This window comes from Gopherus evgoodei, chromosome 8, assembly GCF_007399415.2.
Source record: "Gopherus evgoodei ecotype Sinaloan lineage chromosome 8, rGopEvg1_v1.p, whole genome shotgun sequence".
Lineage (NCBI taxonomy): Eukaryota > Metazoa > Chordata > Testudines > Testudinidae > Gopherus > Gopherus evgoodei.
In genome coordinates, this window is record NC_044329.1 from 12,097,139 (window position 1) to 12,125,075 (window position 27,937).

At 42.0% G+C, this 27,937-nt stretch overlaps 1 protein-coding gene across 1 annotated transcript; it reads right to left on the reverse strand.

The window, feature by feature from the left end:
* Window positions 1-7,716: 7,716 nt before the first annotated feature.
* On the reverse strand, window positions 7,717-27,780 carry CATSPER3 (cation channel sperm associated 3). Its single transcript, XM_030572958.1, has 8 exons — window positions 27,336-27,780; window positions 26,494-26,647; window positions 23,729-23,968; window positions 13,171-13,353; window positions 12,617-12,757; window positions 11,719-11,838; window positions 9,503-9,660; window positions 7,717-7,945 (listed from the first exon to the last, which is right to left on the reverse strand). Exons 1-8 carry the CDS (start codon window positions 27,446-27,448, stop codon window positions 7,843-7,845), a joined length of 1,212 nt encoding a protein of 403 aa, XP_030428818.1. The 5' UTR covers window positions 27,449-27,780; the 3' UTR covers window positions 7,717-7,842.
* Window positions 27,781-27,937: the final 157 nt, after the last annotated feature.

Consider the following 27,937-nt stretch of genomic DNA (forward strand, 5'->3'; position numbering starts at 1 on the left):
CGAGCTCCCAATGCTATGTAAACAGACAAGAATTAAAATGGTTTTTCCATCACTGTTTAAATTCTATGATGTTTTTCTAAACATCCGAGGTACAGAGAGGGAGTGAGAGCCTGAAATGACGATCTGGAAAACGGCCATAGCTAAGTAAGTACTTTATATTTCACTCTCAAGATGGTCAGATGTGTGGTTTAAGAGACTTTGAACACAAACAGTATCAGTTAGTTACGTTCTATTTTGACCTTCAGTGAGAGTTTGAGACATAAATAGCTTTCGTTTAAACTGAGTTTAATGTAACTGGGTTTATAGGTTCATAGATGATTTTAACATTCATCAGAAATGTTTTATATTTAGCAAGGCAGCGTGGTCTAGTGGGTAGAGGGCATAACTCATTTTTATCTATGCTTTACCACAGACCTATTGCGTAGCCTTTGGCAAGGCACAGTTCTGTGTCTTTATCTGCGAAATGGAACTTGCTTGTCTGCTTCAGAGAGTGAAGCTGGAATCAATTAATATCTATACCGTGCTTTGAAGATGCAAAAAACACTACATAAATGCTAAGTGTCAGCTCCTGAGTACAAGGGGCATCACTCTCCTCCCCCTTAGACTGGTTTTACAATGGTGCAATTCCACTGACTTCCATAGAGCTATTCCCAATTTACACCAATCTAAGGCAGGGAAAAATCATAATTTACATCACTAACATTTAGATAATGTTTGAAGACCCCTCCAGTGACCATATCCCATTTTCTTCTGTGTATACTTAATATCATTGCCTAAGTATCTTTAGCTCAAAGCTGAGTGACAAATCATGCTGTGTTAGGGCAAGAGACAGGCCCACATTTGGCTCCCAATTTTGAACACTTGCATCAGGGTTTCATTTGGGGTCCAGCATCTGAGAAAAATAATTTTGTTTAAAATGTAGACAGACATTCGTTCCCTTTGGCTGTTCAGGACATGGTTCCAGAAGAAGAGCAAAACTGTCAACTTCCAGCGAAGTCACCAGCGTTTTGTCTGCATTGCAGGAATATGAGATCAGACCATGGACAGATGCCAGTAGTTGACACTCCATGGATTATGGGTTACAAGTAGTTTTAAAAGAGGCTGATAACATAGCCCCTTTTGACCAGAGCAGCAAATCAATATTTGGGGCCTTGCTAGGTTGTCACCATAAAGAGAATAAGTTGATTGTATGAGTCAGGTATTTCTTTAGTGCAATCCTGTTTATTTACAGAGAATGTACACAAAATTCTCTTTCTCTGAACTCAATAGAAACAAACAGGCAGTTCCCTTGTTGAGAAATCCAAGAAATCCATTGCCTTTCTAGCCAATCCTGTTCCTAAAAAAAGCTCTGTTTCTTGGCTTCCTCCCACCACTACTTCTCTTGCTCTCTGAAGACTTTCTCCTCACTTTCTGCCACACACAAATACAGCTGCAGTCAATAAATACCCAGGAAAACCCTTCAGCCCACATGGTTTAGCTTCTGCTCAGGCCCTGCCATGCTGGCCAGTACCCTGGGCATTGGCTTCTCTTGTTTCAGCTCTCACTATTCAAAGTGACATTTAATTGCTCCTTCCAGTTAGCTTCCATGAAGGGTAGTTAGTACACCCATCAACTTTAATCCTGTCTGTGATTGAGCTATAGATGTGATTGATGGCAGCCATTAACACTTTCCAGCATAACAATAAAATGAGAGAGTAGACAGAGTGTGACTTTACCCTCCTCCAATATATAAACACATGGATTATTTTTAAAGAATACAATTTATTATATACCTAGTATCAGTCCTACAATCCTCTTTCACATGGCTCGGGCAACAGGATCAGACATATTAAGACACATACATCATCACAGTGTGTGTATTCCAGCTTGTTATATGCTCAAGAAGTGGTTAAAGAGGGCATGTACTGAAGACTACTTTAAAAAGCCCCATAAATAGCTGCATATTGTGGAGTTGCCTAATAACTGTGCAGAGCTTTGGAAAGAACCAAAAGCACAACTGTGAGTCCTTCTGTGACAAAACACCCCTTTCTTTTCACCCGTAGACGGCCTGATCATATGTTCACAGCTGGAATTTCTGAGCAGCTGCACTGTAAAATAAATTCCATACAGCACAAAGAGGAAAAACCAGGCACAATCCAGCTACTCTCTGTAGCCACTCTCCTCCCTCCCCCCGTCGAACCTCTTTAGAACATTTTCCTCATACTTTTACTCTCCCTTCGCCCCCTTCAAAAAAAGCAGAACTATTCAGAAACTTGACTGACAGCTGTTACTGACCAGAGGAAGCCCAGGCCTCTGAACCTGAGCTATGTCTGAGTGCCACACACAGCACAGCTCAGGGAGATGTAGGAGGCAAAGATGGCTTTACTCTGCAGCATCTGCTGGTTCCCCCTAAAGGCCATTTTAGCAGCCAGGGATCAACTGGATGAAGGTGCCCCCATCCAGGTGTCCTTTCTCCCAGACTCATGCCCTACACTCAGGATCAGGAGTGGAACAGTTTAGGGAGGTGCTGTGCTGTTGTTACACCATCAAGGATTTCCCCAAAGGAATCTCAAGGATCCAGATGCACTGGCCTCCTGGCTGCTTTTCATCATCAGAGCAGCCCAAAGCGGCCACAGTAAGGCCAGGATTTGGCCCAACATATTAAGACCCTTTCTCGCTGTGCTTCGGCATTTCTGGCTGCACTCGCAGCCATATCTAGAAAGGGCAAAGGTGTGTGAAAATGGAAAATAACATGAGAGAAAAACCAATTGTCGGCAGCTCACCACAGGCTTGGGTCAAGGCTGAGGCAAAGGTCTGGATTGGCATCATTTTTAGCTGATTCAAAGTCACCCAGCACCAGCAGCCTGAAAATACAGACCCTTGTTTTCAACCCCCAACTTCTAACACGCTGGGGCACACACAAAACCGGGGCCTGGAATGACTTCACTTGCAAGTGGGAGGGGGGCTGTGCATGTGCAAATCAGGCAGGGAGGCACTGAGAGGACCCCAAGGCTGAGTCCTCCCCAAAGAAATTCAGACACAGTTAAGGCAAGACTTCTCCCCAGCCAGCAGCTTCCACGGGGGGCATCCAGCACTCTGTGAGCCATATGTGTGACACCCCTGGCTCCTCAAGCAGAGTGCCCTGCCAACAACTACCTCCCTGTAATTCATCAGGCAGCCTGAAACCATCACCCTAATCAGCCCCTTAAACTCCCCTCTAGCTCCCTCCCGCCTCCCCCACTATAGCATTGCCATGCACAAAAAAACCTTTTTACTTTCAGGCTGGGTTGAAGCCAGCTCAATATTGGTTCCATAAAGTGCCTATCCCAGGAGGTTATAACCTGTTTCCCCTCAGTGTGGGGTGCACAAGCCCATATACACACTCAAAACCAGACGCACAACATACCCCGACACATAAAGAGGCAGATTCCTGCACACAAGAGCATAACTGGTGGAAAACAGCAGGCCAGCCTCCTTTAACAGATGTCTATCCGGTTGCCAAGGCAAATACTTGTCTCACTGCACTTATTTTGGAGGGCAGCTAATAAGTGACAACCACAGGTGATTTGCCAGGAAATAGCTCCTATCTGAGGTATCTGTTTTCATTATCAACTCACAGGTGGTGCCAGCAGAATATTTTTTATAGTTTGTCCATATTTTAGGGTGCTCATCTATCTATCATACTTATAAAAGGCCAACAGGCCTGTAGCATAGCTGAGAGCATCACAATCTTTAACACACACCGCCTCTGCACAGTACCATTACCCCATTTTACAGAGGGGAACTGAGAGATACAATGACTTACCCAATGTCACACAGGAACCCCATGATAGAGCAGGGAATCACATCCAGGTCTCCAAAGTCCCAGGCTAGCAGCCTACCCATTGGATCATCCTTCCTCCCTGGAGTACACAACCATCCCTCATTTCCATAGCATGCAACGCGAGCACCTGTATTGCAAAGTCAGACATTACAGGTGCTCAGACATTAAGGTACTGAGAGAGAGCTAGAGAAATCCAATACGTCTACACTGTAATTAAATACCCGCGGCTGGCTTATGTCAGCTGTCTCGGGCTCGTAGGGGGCAGGGCTATAAAACTGCTGGGGAAATATTTGGTCTCAAGCTAGAGCCTAGGCTCTGGAACCAGACCGAGCCCTAGCCTCCCCCCTCACGAAGAGTGGGTGTTTTAGGGTGACCAGACAGAAAATGTGAAAAATCGGGACAAGGGGTGAAGGGTTATAGGAGCCTATATAAGAAAAAGACCCAAAAATCAGGACTGTCCCTATAAAATCAGGACATCTGGTCACCCTAGGGTGTTTAATTGCAGTGTAAACATAACCATAGTGACCTTTCAAAGCCGCAGTATCTTTGGTGTACAAACAATAGCACATGTACCTTTAGAAATGTGAAAACGCTGCATGTTACAGGAGTTTATCGCCATCCAAATAAAATCCATTCTATCAGCAGCACAAGGCGATTTCCCCACGGGCCCATCCAATTGTTAGTTGTTTGTGACATGGCTTGACAGATTTGGAATTCCTGAATTAAGCATTTTGCCCTTCCCTAATTTGGGGTTGTTGTTTTAAATGTGACTGTAGAAATATTCGCAACAATGCATCCCAGGGGTCGGCAACCTTCAGCACGTGGCCAAGCAGGGTGATCCAATGGTGGGCCACTAGACATTTTGTTTATGTTGACCATCCACAGGCATTGCCCCCTCAGCTCCCAGTGGCCCTGGTTCGCCATTCCCGGCCAATGTAAAAATAAATTCCAAACAGCACAAAGAGGAAAAACCAGGCACAATCCAGCTACTCTTTGTAGCCACTCTCCTCCCTCCCCCAGTCATACCTCATTAGAACATTTTCCTCATAATTTTACTCCCCGCTCACCCGCCGCCCCCACGGCCACTGGTATATGTGGGGTGACAAGATTAGCAGGACACAGATGGAAATTGGGTTTCTAATAAAAAGTTTAAATAATTATATTTCAGACTGCAAGAAATCCATCTGAAGAGTGGGTGTGAAAATTACCATATTTATGAAAGTAGGGATAGTGTAAGTATGCTTAAAAGAATTCTTGACAATGTTCTTTCCATTTATCCAGCTTGCTGAAATGTGGCCCATATAACTGTCAGAGAAAAGGAGGTTTTGATCTAGTCTCTCCATGAAAATGGTCCCATAACATCTTATAGAGCCACATATGTTTCCATCATGTTGCGGAAGTTTTAGGAAGTGTTCCTCATAAAATGTGAAATTATTACAAATGAGAACATGAAAACAAATGTAGTAGGAACTTGTGTCATTGTCTCTTTTCTAGTCCTTTTACAAGGGGCTTCTGTTAGCCGCCATAAACATCTTTAGGAAGGAAAATAGTAGAGATGGCAATTAAAGTGTATCAGGGTGTTTTGGGGCCTCTGAAGTTGGCTGATTCTGAAGAGCTAAACTAGGGAAGTAGAAACAAAGATGCAGGGCTCGCTTTGAACTTGAGGGTCTCCTATACTACAATCAAATCTGGACTAAATAATATCATGAGTAAATCAATCTAAGGGACATGAGGGAGACTGGTTGTGTGGCTTAATAACTGACACAAAGGGCATTTAGGAAACTGATGTACAAAGGATAATATGTGCAGATATGTAACACCAACAGACTGCAGTTGTTGACAGGTGGACTCGAACCTGGGACCTCTAGAGCTAAAAGCCACAGGGTCCTTAGCTAAGGCTATAGCAGACTCATTAACTACTTAGTGGTCTCAGCGCCACTAGAGGGGCCAGAACACCACACCCCAGAGGTGTGTGGGTTACACATACACACATATAAAGAGTAGTATGCCAGCTTTGGTGATAGTTAGGCAGATGAACATCTAGACCCTAGCAGTGGAGATGCTTGAGAGGCACAGAATAACAAGTCTGGTACATTGTACTCAAGAAATAAATGTGCAGCATGCAGCTGGAGAGAGATGTCTATAAAAAAAAACAACATTCCACCCATCTCTGTGAGAAAGTGTCAGTAATTTTGCTTTATGGGCCCAGTTTTTTCACAAACTCTAAACCCTAGAATTAGATACTGTATGCATCTGTTTCTAATTTATTTTAGTACTGAAAGCCATTGAGTGATCCAGAATAGCCACTTGCTATTAAAGAGGCCATTTTTCAAGTGATTCTTTCAGTAATATTATACATCTATTGACTACATATAATCATAAAGTACTTCACAGCTGTAATATAAAAATTATACATGATTCAGAAAACTCAGCACCAAATGCTATATATATATAGTAGTAGATTCAATCCACATAACTCTAGTTCTCAAAATACTTTAACAACTGAAGACTTTTCCAGTCAACTGTGTCAGACGTGTTTTCTTGCTGCTTCTCAGATCAAGCATGGTATTTGCTTAACATTGGATACCTCTTCTACATGGAAATGGACAAGATCTGGGAATGACAGGCTTCTCCGTCTCTAAGCTACTAAACAGCCAAATGTAGCATTGCCGCATTGAGTTTCTCTTGAATCTCTTTCAAGGGTAGCATTGCCTCTGGCGTGCTGAGAAACCACATAATAACAATTAGTCATCTCCTCCAGCTCTGCTTTGCACTTACCTGTGTGAGTCATTTTCTTTTATGGATGCAGCAAGAGCCTGGCTGGATATGGGATAATGGAAGTGCGTTTAGAGGACAAATAATAGAATCTAGAATGTCTGAGATCTGTTCCTAGCTCAGCCACTGTGCAGCCTGGAGCAAGTTGTGATGGCTGTGTCTACAGTAGCTACTGTAGATCAACAGCTAGCAGGCATTTTTACTACCACATCATCTAACCCTGTCTATGTGAGATGGTACTAAAACACCACCGGCTGATCAACACATATGCTCCCAAGATCACTGCCGCAGGAGGATCTGCACAAGTGGCTTTGCAAAAGTGTAAGATCTTAAGAAAAATGTTATCGCAGCCAAAGGCCAACTTTTCAGTCAATCACTTTACACTTACATGTATAAGTACAAAGTGCATGGCCTTGAGAAACAGCTACATCTCTCTTTTCAGATATGCAAGAGTTAATGCAGAGCATAGTGGGTGTGGTTGTTTAAAAAACTCCAGAGGGCCAAATCCAAAGAGGTTCAGCCAATATTCTAACTGGAGTCCTATCACTAAAATGAACTGCTACATTTAGAGAGATTATGGACAATTTCTTTAGTATGTTTCAAATGCCTCTTGTTTAGCATAGTCCCTACGTTAGCTCACACAAATACTTTGAATTATAAAGGCAAGAAGGATGATCTGGCAGTTAAAGCACTGGGCTTGGAGTCAAGAGCATGGGGATCTAATCTCAGGTTTGCCATAAACTTTCCAGAAAGCCTCAGGCCCTTAAATCTCTCTGCCTGTCAGCTTCCCCATCTGTAAAATGGAAATGCACAATAATATCTAAATCAATCAATATTTATAAGGCTTGTTGTGGTCCTTAAATAAATAATAATACTCAGCTCTTATCTAGTGCATTTCATCAGTATATCTCAAAGCGCTTTACAAAGCAGGTTAGTATTGTAATCTCCATTTTACAGTTGGGGAAACTGAGGCACAGAGCAGTGAAGTGACTTGCTTTAGTTACCCAGCAGGCTAGTCACAGAGTTGAGAATAAAACCAACGTCTTCTGAATCCCAGGCAAGCAGTCTATCCATTAGTCCACACTGGCTCTTATCAAAGGTACTGCATTAGTGTGCAGTATTATTATAAGGAGACACTCTATGATAAGTTATCAAAGGGGGAAGTAAATCTCCTCTGAGTTATTTTTATGTATGTATATTTATGCTCTGTTTTTAAACAATGTTTTTTACAATGGCAAAGCATCACATTTTCTACACTAGAACATTTAACTCTTCATATATTTCTCAGGGGGCAGCACGGATTTTTCTCTTATGTCTTCCAAGATGGTGTTCAACGTGCCAACTAGTTCATAATAGAGTTCTTGTAACCTACAGGGAGAAGACAAGAGCATGGCTGAAATAATATCAGATTACGATTTCAGTGCGTTCACATGTAGTGGAAAATGTGAAGAGCCTAGTGAAAAACGTATACGTAGAACTATCATCTCTTCAACTAATCTGATCTTTTACTGTTCATTTAATAAGATAAAAAGAACAATGAACAATAACTGGATAATCAGTTTTTTGAAGGGGGTTATATGCATAACAACGAAGAAAGATTTTTTACTCCATCTCCAAAGAAATCCAAATCTTCCTGTAGTAACAGATGACAAATCAGGTCCCGTTATATAGTCAAATTTTCTGCAGGCTTTTTCTGGGTTTTTGCATTATTTTATGTGTGCATTCTCTTTTCACCCTCCCTAATAGAGGCGTCTGCACTTGCCCGGTACTGAGTATTCCTACTCCTTCCATCCCACACAGGACTGCATCATGATAGCTTTCCCAGCAATGAAAGATAGTGTCGGACATCAGTTCCCTCCAAGATCTCATCATTAGCATTGCATGCCTCCCCATGGGAGGTTACAGCGACATCTGGGGTATTCCTCTCTTTCCTTACACTCTTTCCTGGGGTGGAGGTCAGGGAGCTGGTGGGGGACCCTGTAAATGTCTAGCCCAGAGTGTACACGTACCGCTGCCCTCTACTGACTGGAATGTCAAATCTGCTCAAGAGTTTGGGATTGCTTTGTGGCTGTCTCATAAAGAGTGCTACTTAATGATACTCTCATCTCCTAGCTTCTCCTTTAGCGAGGGTGACCAGACAGCAAGTGTGAAAAATCAGGACAGTGAGTGGGAGGTAATAGGAGCCTATATAAGAAAAAGCCCCCAAAATCGGAACTGTCCCTATAAAATTGGGACATCTGGTCACCCCACCTTTAGCTCAAGTAGTTTTGGAGCAAAAGTTCCTCAATTCCAGGCCCTATGCGTGTAGCCAAAGACCATAATACCTGAATGTACAGACATGGCTTTGTTACGGGAGTGTCTTTGCAGAGCTCCCAGGCTCAAATATGAGGGACTAAGGTTAGGAACCAAACTCAGATCCCGAGCATGGTAAAGCATTGCGCCTGGGTCAGAAGGCATTCTGTTGTAATAACTTAGTACCAGAAATAAGTATCAGCACTCTACGTACTATTTGCATAGAACAGAGAAGCACCATCATCTGCAGCAGACCTCAGAACCTAGAGCAAGAGATCTGCAAATGTGAGGGGAAGGTCAGTGCTACCACAGTGCCATTCCATAACACAGCTTTAACCATCCATGGAATATCCAAGACTGTTGGACTTTAGCAACAGCCCATCAAAGCTTCTGTAAGCTTTGTCCTGCAAACACTGACCACCAGCTTCAGTAAAATCAAATGTCTTTAACTGCGCCCTCATAGTCCATTCAGAGATCTTTCACCCAAGGAGACTAACTGGTCACAGACTCACCAGTAACAATGCCAAAGGGATGGCCAGTATTTAATCCAAAGAAAGAAAACAACAACTCAAATGCACATTTTTACGATTTCTAGCATCTTGGTCTCTATTTCTTTACACTTACGTTACCTACCTATAAACTGTGTTATCCTGAAGATCGAGGGATGTCAAATAAAGATCAATAAATGGGATACTGGCACAAAAATCTTCTAAGACCATAGGATCAGAATGATGTAATGTCTTTTTAAAGTCCTCCACCAATTCACTGAAAGTTTTATATTCACTGGTTTTCTAATGTGAAAAAATATCCCAGGGAAACACGTTATCAAAACAGAATGGGTTTTTATACAGGGATTTTTGTTCTCCAGGTATCTTAAAGAGCTTTATGAAAGATGCAGCAGAGAGTCCTGTGGCACCTGATAGACTAACAGAAGTATTGGAGCATGAGCTTTCCTGGGTGAATACCCACTTTGTCAGATGCATGTGTCTATAAGGTGCCACAGGACTCTGTCGCTTTTTACAGATCCAGACTAACATGGCTACCCCTCTGATTTACAAAAGATGATAGCAGTGCAGGAACCATGGAGACAGGTGGAGCCTTAGGCCTCAGCAATAACTTACCCAGCGCTTTCACCTCTGACCTCCGGTTTTGCACACACAGCTTTGCACACATAGCTAATTGCTCTGGCAATATGTCTGAGGAGTGCCTGGTTTCATGAGCATTAAAAAGGGGGTGTGCAAAACTGGAAGAGGGGCTGGAAATTTGGCCATGTAACTTTTGTTTGTAAAACACAGTGGGTATGTCTAAGCTGCAGCTTGGAGCAAGCCTCCCAGCCCAAGTAGACAGGGTAGCATTAGCTCAGCTTGAGCGAATACGCTCAAAACAGCAGTGTGAATGTTACCGCCCGAGCTCAGACTGACCTGACCCACTGAGTCTGAGCTCAGGTTGCTAGCCCAAGCCTCTGCCAGTGTAGCAACAAGCACACAGCTATTTGTTGCACGCTAGCTCAAGCAGAGCTCTCAGCTGCAGTGTAGATGCACCCAGAGAGAACATCGGCAAGGGTGCCAAAGTCACTTCTTTTCAGCAGTGTCATAGGATCTTTGTCTTGAACATGAACAACTACCAGATCCGGCAGAGAAGATGGCAGTTCAGGGTCTCAGCCAAAGAGACTGGTCCTAGAACAGTTTACATCACCAGTGGATGGAACTGAAATCATTAACCTTAAATCAGTCTTTTGAATCAGAACTTGAATCAACGACTTTATAGCCAAAAGGTTAGAGCGCCAGCACTAAGCCATACTGAGCTGTATATGTAACCCACACACCTCCTGAGGTGGTGTTCTGTCCCCTCTAGTAGCACCAAGACCACAAGAGAGAGACAGAGAGCTGAGGTCCCAGGTTCAATCCCACCCACTGATGACCAGGGTCTATCAGCATTACATTTAAATTATATTTGGTAATAATGAAAATGAACAGAAAGGATGGCAGGGGACAGGCAGTCAGATTATTCCAATCATCTGCACTGAAGTAGCAGTATTTACAATTATATCAAATCAGCTTCATTTTCAAAAACTGTCAGGGTAAAAAAATCAAAATTATCCATTACATGAATTTCAAGTTCACATAAACAGACTTTAGATCGGGGTCAGCGACCTTTCAGAAGTGGTGGGCCGAGTCTTCATTTATTCACTCTAATGTAAGGTTTCGCGTGCCAGTAATACATTTTAGCAGGTAAACAAACCGGCCCAGTCCACCAGGGGCTTTCCCTGAACAAGCAGTGAAACAAGTTTGGGAACCACTGAAGTAGACGTAACCTAAGTCATCTTGAAAGGTGCCTGTGACCTGATTTCTAAATTCTGCCTATAGAACATAACAAATCAAAAGAAATATATGGTAACTGAGGAATATATGCACTGCACTGAGATATCATTATAATACAAACTGACTTACATTTAATAACATTGGAACAATGCAGAAATATGTCAGAGAAAAACAGCAATGGGAATCCGTTTCGGAAATTATTATTATTTTAAATGTTGTGAGGAGTTTTCCACTCTGACATTTTTTTCTTACATAAAAGATTCAAAATGAAATCTGTATATACACACATATATATACAGGCAAACAGACACATGAACTTATAAAAGGATACAGATGAAGGTCTGTGGCCTGGCTTATTTCTAATGGTGAAAAAGCTTAGAAAATTGCTTCTGTGAGATAAATGACCATAAAGTCCTATACTGAAGATAACTCTATGCTGTCTTGCATCACTAAACTGTATCTTACATACGTTTTGTAATACTTACGCTGTTCAATAAATTTCAAGTAAATACAATTCAGTGCATCTACCTGCTGGTGTATTAGCATGTTTACTTCTTCCTGTTGTCTTTGTAATATGGCCTGTTTTTTTGCCTGAAGAACAGCTTGTTTTTCTGCTTTAAGCTCTCGTTCATAATTCTGAGTGGAGTCCTATAAATATAAAACAGTGTATGTTAAATGTTCTTAACTGGATGACTCAGGCAATTAATCAGAGACACTTTCGCCTTTAAGTCACTGATCTAAATCAAGCCCAAACTGGTAGCAACAAAGCGGTTACCACCTGCTGAGTTTGGTAGGGTCAGTCTAGCAGATTTCCACCTCACAGCTGGCACCCTTGCTAACAGTGTCACCCAGGAACATAGGAATGGCCATAACAAATTGGAGCAGCCGTCTGTCTAGGTCAGTATCCCTGTTTCCAGCCTGTACCGGATGCTTCAGGGGAAGCTGCAAGAAACCCTGCAGTAAGCCATGGATTTAAATGGACACAAATTTGCCCTTCCTTCTGATGGGCCTTGTTGCAGTGTGTGGAGCTTCAGGCAAACTTCCCTTATGCTCATCTATGGGAGGTGTTGGCAGCTGATAGGACTGGAAGGACAGGAGAGGATGGAGAGTTTCCAGCTAGCTCTGTCTGTGTCATGCAGAGACAAACAAGGGCCAGGGCACCGTACAGCTGCCTGTACTTATATCTAGGACTGACCCTAAATGGGAACAGTGAATTCACTACCATTCTACCTGAAGATGCTCCCTTCTGGTCTGAGGCAAACTAGCAGGGCTATGAGGGGAAGATATGTTGTTCCTATGCAGCGGACAGAGGACTTCAGTCTCCAGCAGTGTCAAAAAGCCAGCTTTCAAAAGGTGCACACACTAGTTTTCAGACAAATGGCCCCATAGTTAGACACACACAAAGAATAAGGGAAACCCAACTTACCTGGATATTCATAATCACAACTCCAATAGACATATTGAAAAACAGAAAGAACCCCAGCAAGATGAACACTATTGTGAAGGCTCGGCTAGCACTAAAACCACGTTGGTCTAATTCATTCTGAAAGTCCGTCCAGCCATCGACCTGCAAATGTATCAAATCTCTGATCAGCTAGTTCCAAACCACAGCTTGACTCACAGACCAGATTAAACCTCTCTCTTTCTCAAACTGAACTCTGGTTTCCCCCAGTTGCTTAGAGTTCCAGACTCAGATGCCATATGAAAGCTACTAAATATCCCATTGTTGTCAGCTCAACAAGCTTGCCCTTCTGAGTCTTTAATACCAGAAAAATGAATCTATCCATCCAGCTGAATTTTCACAACCACCTGATGTTAAATAAAACCCCGGGAACAGCTCCCACCACCTTTAATGCTGAGAACAATCACAGTTTCATTACATGACTTCCCCAACATCCCAACCAAAATCAGAGGTAGTGGTTACTTACAGTAGTTTCTATAAACAGGCAGACATAAGCTGGAAAGGACAGCAGAAATTACCGTTACTAAACAGAAGAGAGTGAAAAGAGCAGATGCGAGGTTGCCCCAGTTTTTACTGTCTCCCGTTTCAGGGTCTCCGTACAATCCATAACCCAAAATGGCAAAGATAAACATTAACAGGAACAGCAAGACAAGGACGTAGATCACAGTCTTCACAGTCTGGCCTAGAGCCGTTATCAAACTCTGCAACAGGGAAAAACAAATGTGTGCAGATTAGGGCAGAGACAAGCAGCTCTAAATGAAAGAAAAGGCTTGTTTAATTCACAGACAGCGGTGACTCAGTAGGTGGCACTGTTCCCTTTGAGCCTGTTCTGAGCCAATCCCCCAGGGTGCTGTGCTGGGGGAGGTGGCCTGTCTCTGTAAAGTGAGACATTGAAAACACCAAGGTCCTGATCATGTGTGGCCATTACAGACACAGTTCTTCCTCTTAAACTACAGGAGAGTCCTTTCTACTTGTCAGCAGTAAGGAAGTATTGCCTACAGGTGAGAGCCTGGGACAAGGCCTGTGGAATTAGAGATTCTATTCCCAACTCAGTCACTGGCTCCCCATTGCACCTTAGGACAGGGTGTTGTAAATCTTCGTTCATTCGTGTTTAAATGCTTTGTGGTCTTGGAATGAAAGGCACTATAGAAGTGCCAAGTATTATTCATTATCATCTCAAGAGTCCAGCTGCTAAATAGTCAAGATCACAACATCCCTCCTTCCATATTTTCTAGCTAACAACCGTGCAGGCCGCAGTGCATTTACCACTCATTTTGTTTATTCTACTATTAAGCAGGACAAATGTACAAACAAGTGGAAAGATGAAAAATTAAGGAGCTTTGTGGTATCCTTTAAAACAACCCAGGGCACTCAATGAATTCAAAAGGACCATATTTAAAAAAGACAATTTTTCACACCTATTTTTATCACCTTCTAGGGTTCAGTGCTGCACACTATTAACAGAGTAATAGACTCTTCATAAAAGGTTAGACACTTTGTAAGAAGAACATTTGTATTAAATTAGTTGGATCAAAATTACAAAAGCTAGCAATCCTCACGGTTCAGTGTAGAGTCTGTTCATGAACTGGGGACAGGAAGAAATTCCCATTCCTACCACCACTGTATAGTTGACTAGATGTGTCCAATACTGCTTGATCAGAGTCAGGGTGTCAGATGGGCCAATGGTCTTTTCCACTATGGTAACCCCTGTGTAGTGCACATGTTAAGAAATCACTGAAAACCAGGGGTTCACTAGGCAGGAACAGCCTGAGAGACAGAACAAATCCTACGGATGACACCAATACGCACAGCAGGAGCTCTTAGGAACTGATGTATACTGATTTGGGAATACAGCTTAAGTCAGACCATTGGTAATGGATCTCTGCCAAATTGCAAACATTTCTGTTAACTCTAGGTTGCAGAAAACTACACACAGCCTCTTGCACCAATGTTATATTACTCTAGACACTAGCTAATGAATGGATTTGATGATTTCCCCTGGTTATGAAAAATGTGCTAATGCCAGAGGATCTAATGCAGTGCACTGGTTCAGGGAATATCCATTTATCAATTCCTTTTTAGACAATGTCTCTAGCATCTCAAGTTAAAACTCCATAATCTACCCAGTTGATCTGTTGAGGTGGCACTTCCTGGTTAAGAGGTTTGTGCAAAGCTAACGTAAGATGTACTTTCCAAACCCCTATGATTGCCAAATAGTTAAACTTGTTATGATGGATTAAGAATTTCCCCTGCAATCAGGTGGATACTTCCAGGTTTTCCTAAACCTTGTCTGCCCTAAGAAATATATACTCACATCAATAATTTAGGAAGCAGTCGCACCCTGGCTAATTCCTCCAGATGTTTCCTTCTGGCAGTAGGCATCACCTCCACGGATTAAGTTTCATGCAGCTAGTTTCCATCCAGGTCAGATGTGACAAGATGCTGAACCCTTTTTAGATGAGGGCAGCATCTACACTAGCCTTTTTCCCTAAAATTTTTGATAGTGGCAGCTCCAACGATGATAGCAATGGTGAGAGAGATACCATAGACCCACTACTGTTGTTTTAAATGCTGTGTCAACAGACTACACATACCTGGAGTTAAGGTCCAAGCCCACTTCTTCTGTGCAGTTTGACTTTATGGGTAACAAAAAGAAGAACACATCATAAACCTCAGCCTAAGCTTCTTCCCTGACCTTGGCTTTTCCTAAAGATTCCCTCCAGGATCTCCACTAATTCCCAATTTCTAGAGAGCCACTCCCAATGCTGTTCTGCCTGGATGCATCTACCACAATGAGTCAGCAGAACATCAACTGTTTCATGTAGGGCTCTAATATTTGCTGACAGAGCCTTGCCATCCTGCTGCAGCCACTGAAAAGCCTCAGCTAGTGCAGAATGCTGCTACTTCACCTTTTAAGTAAAGAAGAGCAAACAATATTCTGCATTGCTGGCTCTGCACTAGTTGCTAATTACTCCTGAATGCAAACTGAAGTGCTGGTCATTATCTATGAAGCCCTAAACGTTGCTCATACACCATATACTATGTAAAGCTAAAAAGGATTCAGTTTTACTTTTTTCCTGAGTAGGAATCAGAAGAAGAGAATAACATATTTAAAGCCCAATAAAGTTAAAACAACCTTGTTTTTTTAATCTGAGAAAAGTAACCCAATATTCAGCTATAAGATACTTACAAGCAATCTGCAACATAAAAATGCTTGAAGATATATCTGTATTACAAAATATATATATATTAAAAGAAAGAGCTTTATTACGGTTTCAAATGCAAGCACTCAGAAGTTAGGAAAAGCCAAAGTTAAGATTGCCTGCATAACTTTAATTAGGCCCCTTTGTGTGTACACATTATGACACAGTCTTAACTACATGACCACAAAGTATTTTTTCTATAGACCCCTGCCTCATACAGTGCACAGGATGGACCTGCTTTGGCAACGAATCAGGGCTGTGTAGTAAAAGATTCTGTTGTCTCTAAGACCCCTGCTTTATCTGTTGCACAAGTTGGAAGGTGTGAAGTGAATGAGGCAAAGGATTGCAGGAAGAAAAAGGATGATCTCATAGTTAAGGCAGTTGAATTCTGCCCCGGAAAATTGGATTCTATCCCTGCCTCTACTACAGACTTTCTGTGGGATGCTCAGCAAGTCACTTAAACCAGACTTTTCACAAATGGTCATTTATAGTGCGTCTTGCATTTTCTATGTCAAACTTGATACCTGAGATCTCATTTGCAGAAGTGCTGAGCACTCACAGTTGCAACTAGTCAATGGGATGTTGTGCTTTGAACATATAAAGTGCTAGATAATATTAAATATCATGGAATTTCAGGTCCTAGGTGTCTCAGTTTGGACCCCCAAAATTAGTAGATACTTTGTACCTAGTCGGTCTGTGTCTCAGTTCCCCATCTGCGCAACGGGAATAACACCACCCTGTCACCTCACAGGGGGTTGTTTGTGAAGGCTAGGACTATAACAGGGTTTAAAAGAGAACTAGATACATTCATGGAGGTTAAGTCCATTAATGGCTATTAGCCAGGATGGGTAAGGAATGGTGTCCCTAGCCTCTGTCTGTCAGTGGATGTTGATGGATGGCAGGAGAGAGATCACTTGATCGTAGCCTGTTAGGTTCACTCCCTCTGGGGCACCTGGCATTGGCCACTGTCGGCAGACAGGATGCTGGGCTGGATGGACCCTTGGTCTGACCCAGTATGGCCATTCTTATGTTCTTAAGCACTCAAGATACTGCAGTGATGAGCACCACAGAAAAGCCCATGATGAAATCAATAATCCTGTCTTCAGAGCAGGGTTTGAACAGTGTGCAGTAAATAAGGCTGAGGACCATGCACACTGAATGAGGCAGAGGTCCTGGGTTAAAAATAAGATGTGATGATGTAATTAAAGACTATAGCTCCAATGGTTCCTAGTCTTCTTGACCAGCCAGTCCCAGTCTCCCACCCTGCCTCATCAAACTCAATGTTTCTCCTTCAGCCAATGGACTCCCAGTCCCTCCCCACATTTCCTTCATTGGGTCCCAGTTCCTGTCTTCCTGCCTAACCATGTCCAGCCTCCCCTCCCCTCAAGCTTCTTCCCCGATACCAGTTCCCCGTCCAGGGTCCTTGCCCAGCCATTCCCCGTCCCAGTTTCTCTTCCCCACAGTCCCCGTCTCACCAGACTCCTTGGTCTAATCCACTCCTTCCTGCCCCAAGTCCTGTTTTGTCCCCTCTTCCTCGCTGTCAGTGTGCCAGCAGGGGTGGGGGGAGGGGTCATTGAGAAGACAGGAGAGACAGGCTCCCTGATCTCAATTCCAATGCCCGGACCCACCCTGGTCTGGAGCAGCTGGGAGCAACCATTACAGGGAAAGTCCTTCTGAGCCCCTATAGCCCTGGGTTGGAGCACGCTCAGTCACTTTGTGCGGGTAGGGCATGCAAAGTCCGATCACACATAGGACCTGTGAAGGGATGGAGCTTTCTCAGTGAAGATTCGGAGTTTTTAGCTTCTAAAATCTATGAAATCTCTACTGAGAATATGCAAAGAAAGTCTTAGAATTTGATCAGAATTTCATGGGCACAGCAAAAAACTCATCTCTGTCACAAAGGCCACCATCACACTAAATATACAGCCCTTGCTCAAAAGCATAGGCGCACTACAGCTTTTCAAAGAGATTGCAAGAGTTTTTTAGCATGAGCAAAACAATATATTTTCCCTAGCTTTGTTCTTGGAAATGACACACATATTTTGGCTGCAGACTCCCAACATGCAGGGGAGAGGGCTAGCTCAGTGGTTTGAGCATTGGGCTGCTAAACCTAGGGTTGTGAGCTCAATCCTTGAGGGGGCCATTTAGGGATCTGGGGCAAAAATCTATCTGGGGATTGGTCCTGCATTAAGCAGGGGGTTGGACTGGTTGACCTCCTGATATCCCATGAAAATTTCAGCCTGAATGGCTAAAGCTTAGCAAATTTATACAGTAATCAACTGAAAATGGGGTCTTACAATACAATGGGGGTATTATACACATACCCATGGGATAAGCAGAGGTCTTTCAGGGGGTACATCAACTCATCTAAATATTTGCCTAGTTTTACAACAGGCTACATAAAAAGCACTAGCAAAGACAGTACAAACTAAAATTTCATATGACTTGTTTATACTGCTCTATATACAATACACTTTAATATAAGTACAATATTTATATTCCAAATGATTTATTTTATAATTATATGGTAAAAATGATAAAGTAAGTAATTTTTCAGTAATAGTGTGTCGTGACACTTTTGTATTTTTACGTCTGATTTTGTAAGCAAGTAGTTTTAAAGTGAAGTATAACTTGGGGGCACGCAAGACAAATCAGATTCCTGAAAGGGGTACAGCAGTCTGGAAAGGTTGAGAACCAGTGTTATAATGGGAAGTATCGGGCAACCTGAATAATAGGCAGTGCTACCAGTCCCACGTACAATTTATGCAATTCCCTAGGATTCTTCCCTCCTGCACATAAACACTACTGCCCTCTACTGGATGGAATGTCAGAGCTGCTTAGGTGTGTGAAATCATGTCAACATCTTGTGGCTTCAGAACACAGAAGCTGAGCGCCCTTGCTTACAGGAAGGATCCTATATTTTGTGGAGTGCTGCTAACAACAGACATAAAGCACGACACATTTCAGAGATCTGGGTACAGACACTGCTTCTAAGGTAACCCACACTGGTCACCTTCATCTTTTGTCCATGGAAGCCTAGCCATCACCTGAACCCTGTTTGTCCCAAGCACTCGATGCCTAATTTTATTCTTGTATTTGTGTCTGGGAGTAGAAACAAAAGTCATTTACACAAAAACATATGACATTCCAACCAAGATATGGCATGGTGTTCAGCAAACGGGGGTTGTGCACATGATCCTAAACAACGACAATCACCCATAGCTGAAGGTAACAAGAGAGCCATAAAATGCCATTGGTGATTGCAGTCTAGCAAGTGCCCCTTATATAGAAGCATCAAATAATTTTCAGTTTCTGTGGCACATCCTGAAGTTCCTGTACAGCTCCAGAAATCCATAACAGGTCCTCTGTGCTTCAGCTATTAAGACGCAGCTTTGTGGGCTCATGGTCTTCCTAAACTGCAAATATGTTGAAATTAATCCCAAATACATTTTAAAAAAAGCAGAAAAGTTGATTTTTGGAACAACCTGGCATTTAAAAAGTTTATTTTCAAATTGAAATAAGGATAAATGGAGCCTACATGACGACTGGGATCACAGCTAACAGAACTGCTCTGTATGGAATACAGCAAGGAAATTATTTCCTCGAGGTGGAAATTTATTGCCCCAAGGTGTAAGGCAGTGTGTTTTAAAGAGTTTTTTAATTAATAAAGGGACGTATGCCAAGAATGTGTTACATGTTTGAGTTTTCAGCATTAAACACAATTTCCCCCATTAAAGGCTAATATAGACTTCAATTAATTCATTATAATACACATATAGGTACGAACAACCTCCCATCCCTTCAGCAAAGCTCACTGGGGCAGATTGTAACATATTTTACAAAGAATGTCTTTTAGCAGAGAGTTTCGGTCACTAAGAACACAAGAAATGCCAGACTGGATCAGAGCAATTGTCCATTGAGTAACCTGTCTCCAGTAACAGCCAGTACCAAATACTTCAGAGGAGGATGCAAGAAACACCATGATGAACAATTACAGGATATTTGCTCATAAAGGACCTTTCTAATTGTGTTGGAATAGGAATTGGCAGGCTTATGCCCTGAAGCATGAGGATTTACACCCTCTTATCCTTATCTTTTTTATCCTATTCCCTGGATGTTCTTATCTATAGAATTGCCCAAGAGTACAATTTTCAAAAGTACTTAAGAGACTTAGGAACCTAAGTCCCACTGACTTTCAATAAATCTTAGGCTCTTAAGGGCAAGATTTACAAAGGTATTTAAGCTCTCAAAGTTGCAAATAGGTGTCTAGTGGGAGTTTCAAAAGGGCCTAATCTGATTAGGTGCCTAATGTGAGTTAGATGCCCAATTTTACCTGAAATTATTTTATTTTAGTTTTTAAAAACCTTGGTAAGACCTTGGTCTCACTCCTATCCAGTGGCAATGAGTTCCACAAGTTAATCGTGCACCATTGGTTAAAAAGAGCTTTTAGAAAATGTAAATGCTGTTCATTTTGCTATGTGTCTCCTTATTCTAGTACAGGGGTTCTCAGACTGGGGGTTGCGACAACTTAGGGGGTTGTGGGGTTATTACATGGGGGATCATGAGCTGTCAGCTTCCACCCCACACCCTGCTTTGCCTCCAGCATTTATAATGGTGTTAATATATAAAAATATGTTTTTAATTTATAAGGGGGGGGTCGCACTCAGAGGCTTGCTATGTGAAAGGGGTCACCAGTACAAAAGTTTGAGAACCACTGCTCTAGTATTAACAGAAAGGATAAATGGCAGCACCTGACACACATATTCTTTCACATACCTCAATTTTGTCCCCTTTTCCAGCTACGGTTAATAATTAATACATAAAAGTCTGGCAATCACTGAAGTTTACTATCCAAACTAGAGGAAGGCAGGCTCAGAAGTGAACATTATAAGAGCCTTATGCCCATAAATGCTCCACTTCTAGTGGACTACCCAACCAATTAATTACATGCAGAGATGCAGACTGAGCAGTCACTACCCACATGAATGCCCTACTAAAAAAAATAAACCTCCAGGGTTGTCCGGAGAAAACGAAGTAAGAAATGGTATGCTTGAGAGAAAAAACTCATGGATTAAAATGGCATGTGTGACTTATTTTTAATAGATATTTTTCCCCATTCATAGCACTGTGGTAAAATGAAAATGGAAAGGAAAATCTCTCCTGAACATGGGAGAAGCAGAAAGCAAATAATATTCACGCTGTGGACTTTATAAAACTCAAAAATATTAAATTTCTTCAGCTCCCCACACCATACTCAAGTAACAACCACCATCATTCCAGAAGGCTCAGCACACACTGTTAATCTACAGAGAACACTGCGAACGTTACAGCCAGCTCTATGCTACAGCACAAACTATAGCCTCTAAAGGGGTTAGCTATATTACAGCAAAATTCAGTGAAACCCATGATTACTCAAGGGACTAACAATGCTTTCATTCCATAGGTGATTTTTCTAATTGTTAGGGCTGAATTGTACTCAGTTCTCATCAAGCTACTTTGGAGGGGTTCTTTAGACAAGTGGCTCCCGGAAGAAGGTGGTCTGTTCAGGCTTCACTGAAGTTCTCCTGATGGTCCTGATTCATTCTTCTATCTCACTCCCTCAGCAGCGAAGCAGAGGAGCTCATCTTAAACTGGGGAGTTTATACACACACAGGCTGTCTCCTTTGTAAGCAGCCACAATCACTTCAGACTCCTGCCTGGTTCGTTTGGTGATGCCACAATCCTGCATTTACTTCCACTACAATGTCACAGGCATTGGATTAGCATACCACTGAGACCTAGGCTAGCTCTGCGTGACAAAAGCCTAGGCCAGCAGAGTCCCCTAATGTAGATACAGTGTGCACCAACAGAAGGAGTTTTCCTGTGAGTGTAGGAACATCACCTTCCCAAATGATGTTAGTTATGTTTACACAAGCACAATTCTGTCTCCATAGCTGTGCCTGTTGGTCAGGGGGTATTGGTTTTTCACACCCCTGACTGACACAGCTATACTGGTGTACATTTTAACTAGAGACCAAGCCCTACTCGACACTCAAAGTTGTATCAATTTACTTAAACTAGTGCAACTTTGTGTGCGGATGCGCCCTCATCAGTTTATCCTGCCTTTGTTAAATAACGAGTGCAGTGACCCTTTAATTGCCCTTTCAGCATTCTATGGATTGCTGTCAGAAGGCTGCAGAGCCCCTGCTGAAAACTCCATTAAATTTAAGAGGAGGGGGTATAATTACACAATCACAATGACCTATAATACTGGCTTGGGCTCCTTGTGGAGCAACGTCAGCCACTCCCTGAACATGCTTCCCTAAGCATTGCCCACTGCTCCAGGCAATGAAGCCTTGTCTACACTAAGAAAATTACCTGGTTTTGACAGCAGGTACCAGCAATGGCTGCAGCTCAGCTGATACAGAACACAGTTTAGTTGCAAGATTCACTCACGATAATTCATGTTCAGCAGAAATTAGAATTTAAAAGCAACCTAAGATAGGTAATGGAACCTAGGCCTTCTGCATGATGGACCGCCCTTCCTATGCTGTTCCCTCATCAGTTATTTATGGTGAATGTGATCCAAAGAGCAACAAAAATGTTGGAAAACAAAAACCTGAAGTCAAAAGAAAGGAAAGTGAACATAAGAATGGACATACTGGGTCAGACCAAAGGTCCATCTAACCCGGTATTCTGTCTTCCGACAGTGGCCAGGCCAGCTGCCCCAGAGGGAATGAACAGAACAGATAATCATCAAGCGATCCCTCCCCTGTTGCCCATTCCCAGCTTCTGGCAAACCAAGGCTACGGACACCATCCCTGCCCATCTTGGCTCATAGCCATTGATGGACCTATCCTTCATGAACTTATCTAGTTCTTTTTTGAACTCTGTTATAGTCATGGCCTTCAGAACATCCTCTGGCAAGGAGTTCCACAGGTTGACTCTGAGTTGTGTGAAAAAATACTTCCTTTTGTTTGTTTTAAACCTGCTGCCTATTAATTTCATTTCGTGGCCCCTAGTTCTTGTGTTATAAGGCGTAAATAACACTTATTTATTTTCTCCACACCAGTCATGATTTTATAGACCTCTATCATATCCCCCCTCTGTCATCTCTTTTCCAAGCTCAAGAGTCCCAGTCTTATTAATCTCTTTTCATATGACAGCTGTTCCCTACCCCTAATCATTTTTGTTGCCCTTTTCTGAACCTTTTCCAAGTCCAATATATCTTTTTTGAGCAGGGGTAACAACATCTGCATGCAGTATTCAAGATGTGGGTGTACCATGGATTTATATAGCGGCAATATGATATTTTCTGTCTTATTATCTAACCCTTTCTTAATGATTCCCAACGTTCTGTCTGCTTTTTTGACTGCCTCTGCACAGTGAGTGGATCCGCAATGACTCCAAGATCTCTTTCTTGAGTGGTAACAGCTAATTTAGACCCCATCACTTTATATGTATAGTTGGGAGTGTGTTTTTCAATGTGAATTACTTTGCATTTATCAACATTGAATTTCATCTGCCATTTTGTTGCCCAGTCACCCAGTTTTGAGAGATCCTTTTGTAACTCTTTGCAGTCTGCAGTCTTGAGTAGTTTTGTATCATCTGCAAATTTTGCCACCTCACTGTATATCCCTTTTTCCAGATCATTTATGAATATGTGGAACAGGACTGGGCCCAGCACAGACGCCGGGGGACACCACTATTTACCACTCTCCATTCTGAAAACTGACCATTTATTCCTACCCTTTGTTTTCTGTCTTTTAACCAGTTACCAATCCATGAGAGAACCTTCCCTCTTATCCCATAACTGCTTATAAGTGCAGTTGTAAAGGCCTGGATATAAAAATCAGAAGTGTGTTTCCACTGCAACAATAGATAATCAATTTACCCTCATGCCTCTGTTGTAGGAGATAAGCTTCAGAATCTTGAGTGCCTGGAAACCATTAATTATGTTCCATGTCCTGTAGTGTTTGATGTCATTTTTGTCAATGGTATATGGGAGGTAAGCAATGAAAAGTACTAGAACATCAAACAGGTTATAGCCACTCCTCCAGTAATTCAAGGGATCCACATAAAACTTCAGCAAAATCTCTGTGGTGTAGATGGATATAATAATCAGATCGGCCAGCTGAAAAGAAAAGAATAGGAGTCTAGAACATGTCACTGTGGGGGAGAGGGGAAGGCTTTGATTACAGAAGAAAAGAGCCTTCAGTTGTTCCTGTTAAATCCTGAATTAGGTTAACCAACAGCTCTATCCTACTCTAAGATACACAGGGATGCAAATACAGTCAAGCTGTTTAGTTCTTCCTGCCATCACAAGGCTGTTCCTTCCAGGGCATCTGCCAGTGTTTCATTAGTCTCATTTAAATGTCCTAAAATAACATGGAGCCACATTCTTGGGCAACCTGAATGCAGGTCACTGTTAGGGAGTTTTCCCTAACAGTTTAAATTTCACCCCAATATTCCTAGTTACACTGCCATGTTCCACCCAAAATAAGTCTTAATTGTATTGCCATGTACCACTCTGCAGAATTCCTCTCCATTCATGGTGTTTTCACTCTTCAAATACGCTGAGCACACTAGAAACTGGACATTTACCACAGTTAAATTTACCATTCCAAGTGCAGGGAATACCATAAATACCACAGGGCAGTAAATACCACTTTTATAATGGCACCCAATGTATTTGTGGACCATTATGCTCCCTCCTCTTCTGAGTCAATTCTTATGCTAGTTCTTGCTTGTCTAAACAATTGGGTTGGCTAACAGGACCCAGAACAATACTAACTTGAAATGAGAACAACTGCTAACACACTATTAAAACAGACAGAACAAAAGAGGTCTCACTCAGGGAGTTTCCTTATCTACTGCACCTACTGCCTCATGCAGCGGGCCAGGCTGAGCCAGTCAAGCTTGATAATATAACTCCACCTCACACTTCATGAGTGTCATCAAGAATGCAAACTGATCTTGAAGAGGGATGAATATGTTTATTTAAGGGAGTCAGGCAAATGCCAAATATGTCATTAAATCATAAAACCATTTTTATCTGCTATTGAGAGTTGTATTATCCCTTCACAAGATATTGTACAAATGGGGAAACTGAGGCACCGGGAGGTTGTGTTTGGCCCAGGTCAGTGGCAGAGCCAAGGACAGAACCTGAAGTCTCCTGATGCCTCATTTCCTGTTTTAACTTCTAGACCAGGGGTCGGCAACCTTTCAGAAGTGGTATGCCAAGTGTTCATTTATTCACTCTAATTTAAGGTTTCGCATGCCAGTAATATATTTGAACGTTTTTAGAAGGTCTCTTTCTAGAAGTCTATAATATATAACTAAACCATTGTATGTAAAGTAAATAAAGTTTTTAAACTGTTTAAGAAGCTTCATTTAAAATTAAATTAAAATGCAGAGCCCCCTGGACCGGTGGCCAGGATCCGGGTAGTGTGAGTGCCACTGAAAATCAGCTTGCGTGCCGCCTTTGGCATGTGTGCGCATAGGTTGCCTTCCCCTGCTCTAGATGATGCATCCTCCCTTTCCCTGAGCAGGGTCTACTTCTGGAAGTGGAGTTTTCTAAAACTTTCCAAGATGGGAATGGACTTCTTGGTATTAGCCAGGCCTGTCTTTTGGTTCCCACATTACTGAGATATATTATAAAGACTCAGAGATTTATCTAGAGTAGTTGACATGTGTAAGACAAGAAAAATCAAAGTGTGAGTGGGAGATAAGTATTTTTCAGCATGAAAACTGAATATTGAAAATATGAGCTCAAGTTAGTGGTGTTAACTTCTTCAGGTTTAAAAAATATTACTGGCAACAATTAAAAGGACTCTGTCATGATATTTTAAAAAATAATTTAGTAATGATCAATGGTTGTGAAACTTGACACTGACCTGGGTTTTCTTGCTCTGGCCCCGTCCCCATTGGAGAGCAACACTAGGGTACGCACCAGGGCACAGTCACATCCACCAAAGTGTTATTGTAGGGTTAGTCTCTGGGACTGGGCTTCAACCACTATGTTTATTCATTTATTTAATTTTAGAAAATAAAATAAGATTGACTTTTTTATCTAAACCTTTGGGGCAGAGCCTCAGCCCTAAGTAATGCCCAGGGTGTCACTCCAGCAGCACAAAGGAGACACAAAGTTGCCTGATGTAGTCAAATGCCCCAGTGGTGTAAAACCAGCATAGCCAGCTTTATGCCATTATGGGCATAAAGACATTCTGGAGCAGTCCAGGGACAAGAAGGGGGTTAGGCCAGAGAACAATCCAGTGACCCTGAGGGAGGGGAATAGTGAGGAGGGGCCAGTTCCAGCTGGCATCAATTAGAGCATCTCAGTGATGTTGCTTTAGAGTTAATCTTTCTACGATCTTTCTTACAGTGCACCTTGGACCAGATTCACAGCTGATGCAAACTGGTGTCAATGGAGCTACATCAGCTGAGGATCAGGCCAATGTCTGCTGATACTGGTGTGCTTTGTACATGGAAAAGTGGACACATATTGGTTTCTGTAATGCAGGCTCCCATTTTTTTTCACTTTACTACTCAATTATTCACAGATAGAAAAAAAACACTTAAAAAACTTGCTACATCATCACCAGATGCTAGTGAAAGGAAAGGAAAACTTACCACCCATTCTATTGCCCAGCTCCTTACCTCCAGATATGCATAAGAATTAAGCTTAATAGCATAATCAGTCTCCAAGCCCAAGAACACTGCATTGAGTGAGATGATGCTTATCATGATTGAGTTGAACAGGGGATTCTGCAGTAATCTGCGTATATATGCACAAAATTCAGTGTCCCGTCTCCTATCAAACAATTTAAGGGACAAACAATAGGGTAAATTCTAGGACCATTAGGAGTCTGGCAAATGACAGGCTGATTCTCCTTCCCAATGACTTCAAAGAGAGCAAGGTCAGGCACAAGGTGGATTTCTCCCTCTCCCCTTCAAACATACCCTAATACTGATTAGGAATGGAATTAGCAAACAGTCCTTTCCCTTCCGAGGTGGTTAATCATTGTGAAATCTACAATAAATTAAAAATAGATTTGCATGTTCAGTGGTAATTTTTTATTTTAATCCAGAATCACTCAGAAGCTCCCAGTATTTTTCAGAAAGTTCCAAGACAACAAAGAAAGTCCCATTCTTTCCCCAGGATATCCAGATGAGAATATGACCAGTCTTATTAGCAATCAATTTAAAGGCACTAGGGCAAAAATTGTTTGGTATTTAATTTAAATGCATGTTTATGAACACAGTCTCCCTCATTAAACTCTTACTGAAATAACCCCAGAGGTTTAGTCAAACAGAAAGCAAAAATCCCTTGCCTTTACTTTAATACATAAAGAAACAATGGTCAAATTCATCACTTGGTAGCTCCAGCCAGAGACACTAATGTTGTATGGCGTTATATGGAGGATGAATCAGACTCATTTTAACTTCTTTGTATATCAAAACTTAAAAACATATTTAAAAGGACTTGGTCAAGTACTTACCTGAATTGCCAGAACAGAGTGTGTTTCACATCAGAATCAGATGAGGATTTAAAATTTTCAACAACCAAGTTTGACACAAGTCGTCTCTGATGAAAAGATTCTGTAGGCTCCATACTCACACTTTCAGATTATTTAGTTTAAGAGATTTAGGTGGTCATTATGTATTCCCTTAAGTAACTCAGAGTGCACAAGGCCAAGCACAGAGAATGGAAATACTCTATATAGAAAAGAATGGAATTTTCTATTTGACATCATCACTTTATGAGGTCACTTCCAGGCATAAAAATGATACGTCAGCACTTGAAACAAAGTGCTGGACAAATGAAAACTCTTGTGAAGAGTCAGCAAGGCAAGAAGGCAATAAACATTCACTGCTGTGAAAATATAATGCAACATTGGATTAACATTGCGCAGCACCTTATACACAAGATGGGAGTGGGACTGTTTAAAAGTACATTCAAATCTAGTATTAATAGAAATGTTTTTTTATTTGGTGTAAGTTTTTGTTCAATTTTAAAGCTATCCCTCTAGGGCCAGACTAAGCCATAGGCACTACAGGCCTAGGAATCTGGATCCTGGAGCCACATGATTACTACATCAAA

Excerpts from the sequence above, each read along its gene's own strand:
- CATSPER3 (XM_030572958.1), bottom strand. The coding sequence starts at position 27,448 with ATGGAGCCTACAGAATCTTTTCATCAGAGACGACTTGTGTCAAACTTG. Across the intron at positions 12,758-13,170 it reads CTCTCTTCTGTTTAGTAACG|GTCGATGGCTGGACGGACTT; the intron begins GTAATTTCTGCT and ends ATACATTTGCAG. Across the intron at positions 11,839-12,616 it reads TTGTGATTATGAATATCCAG|GACTCCACTCAGAATTATGA; the intron begins GTAAGTTGGGTT and ends TTATATTTATAG.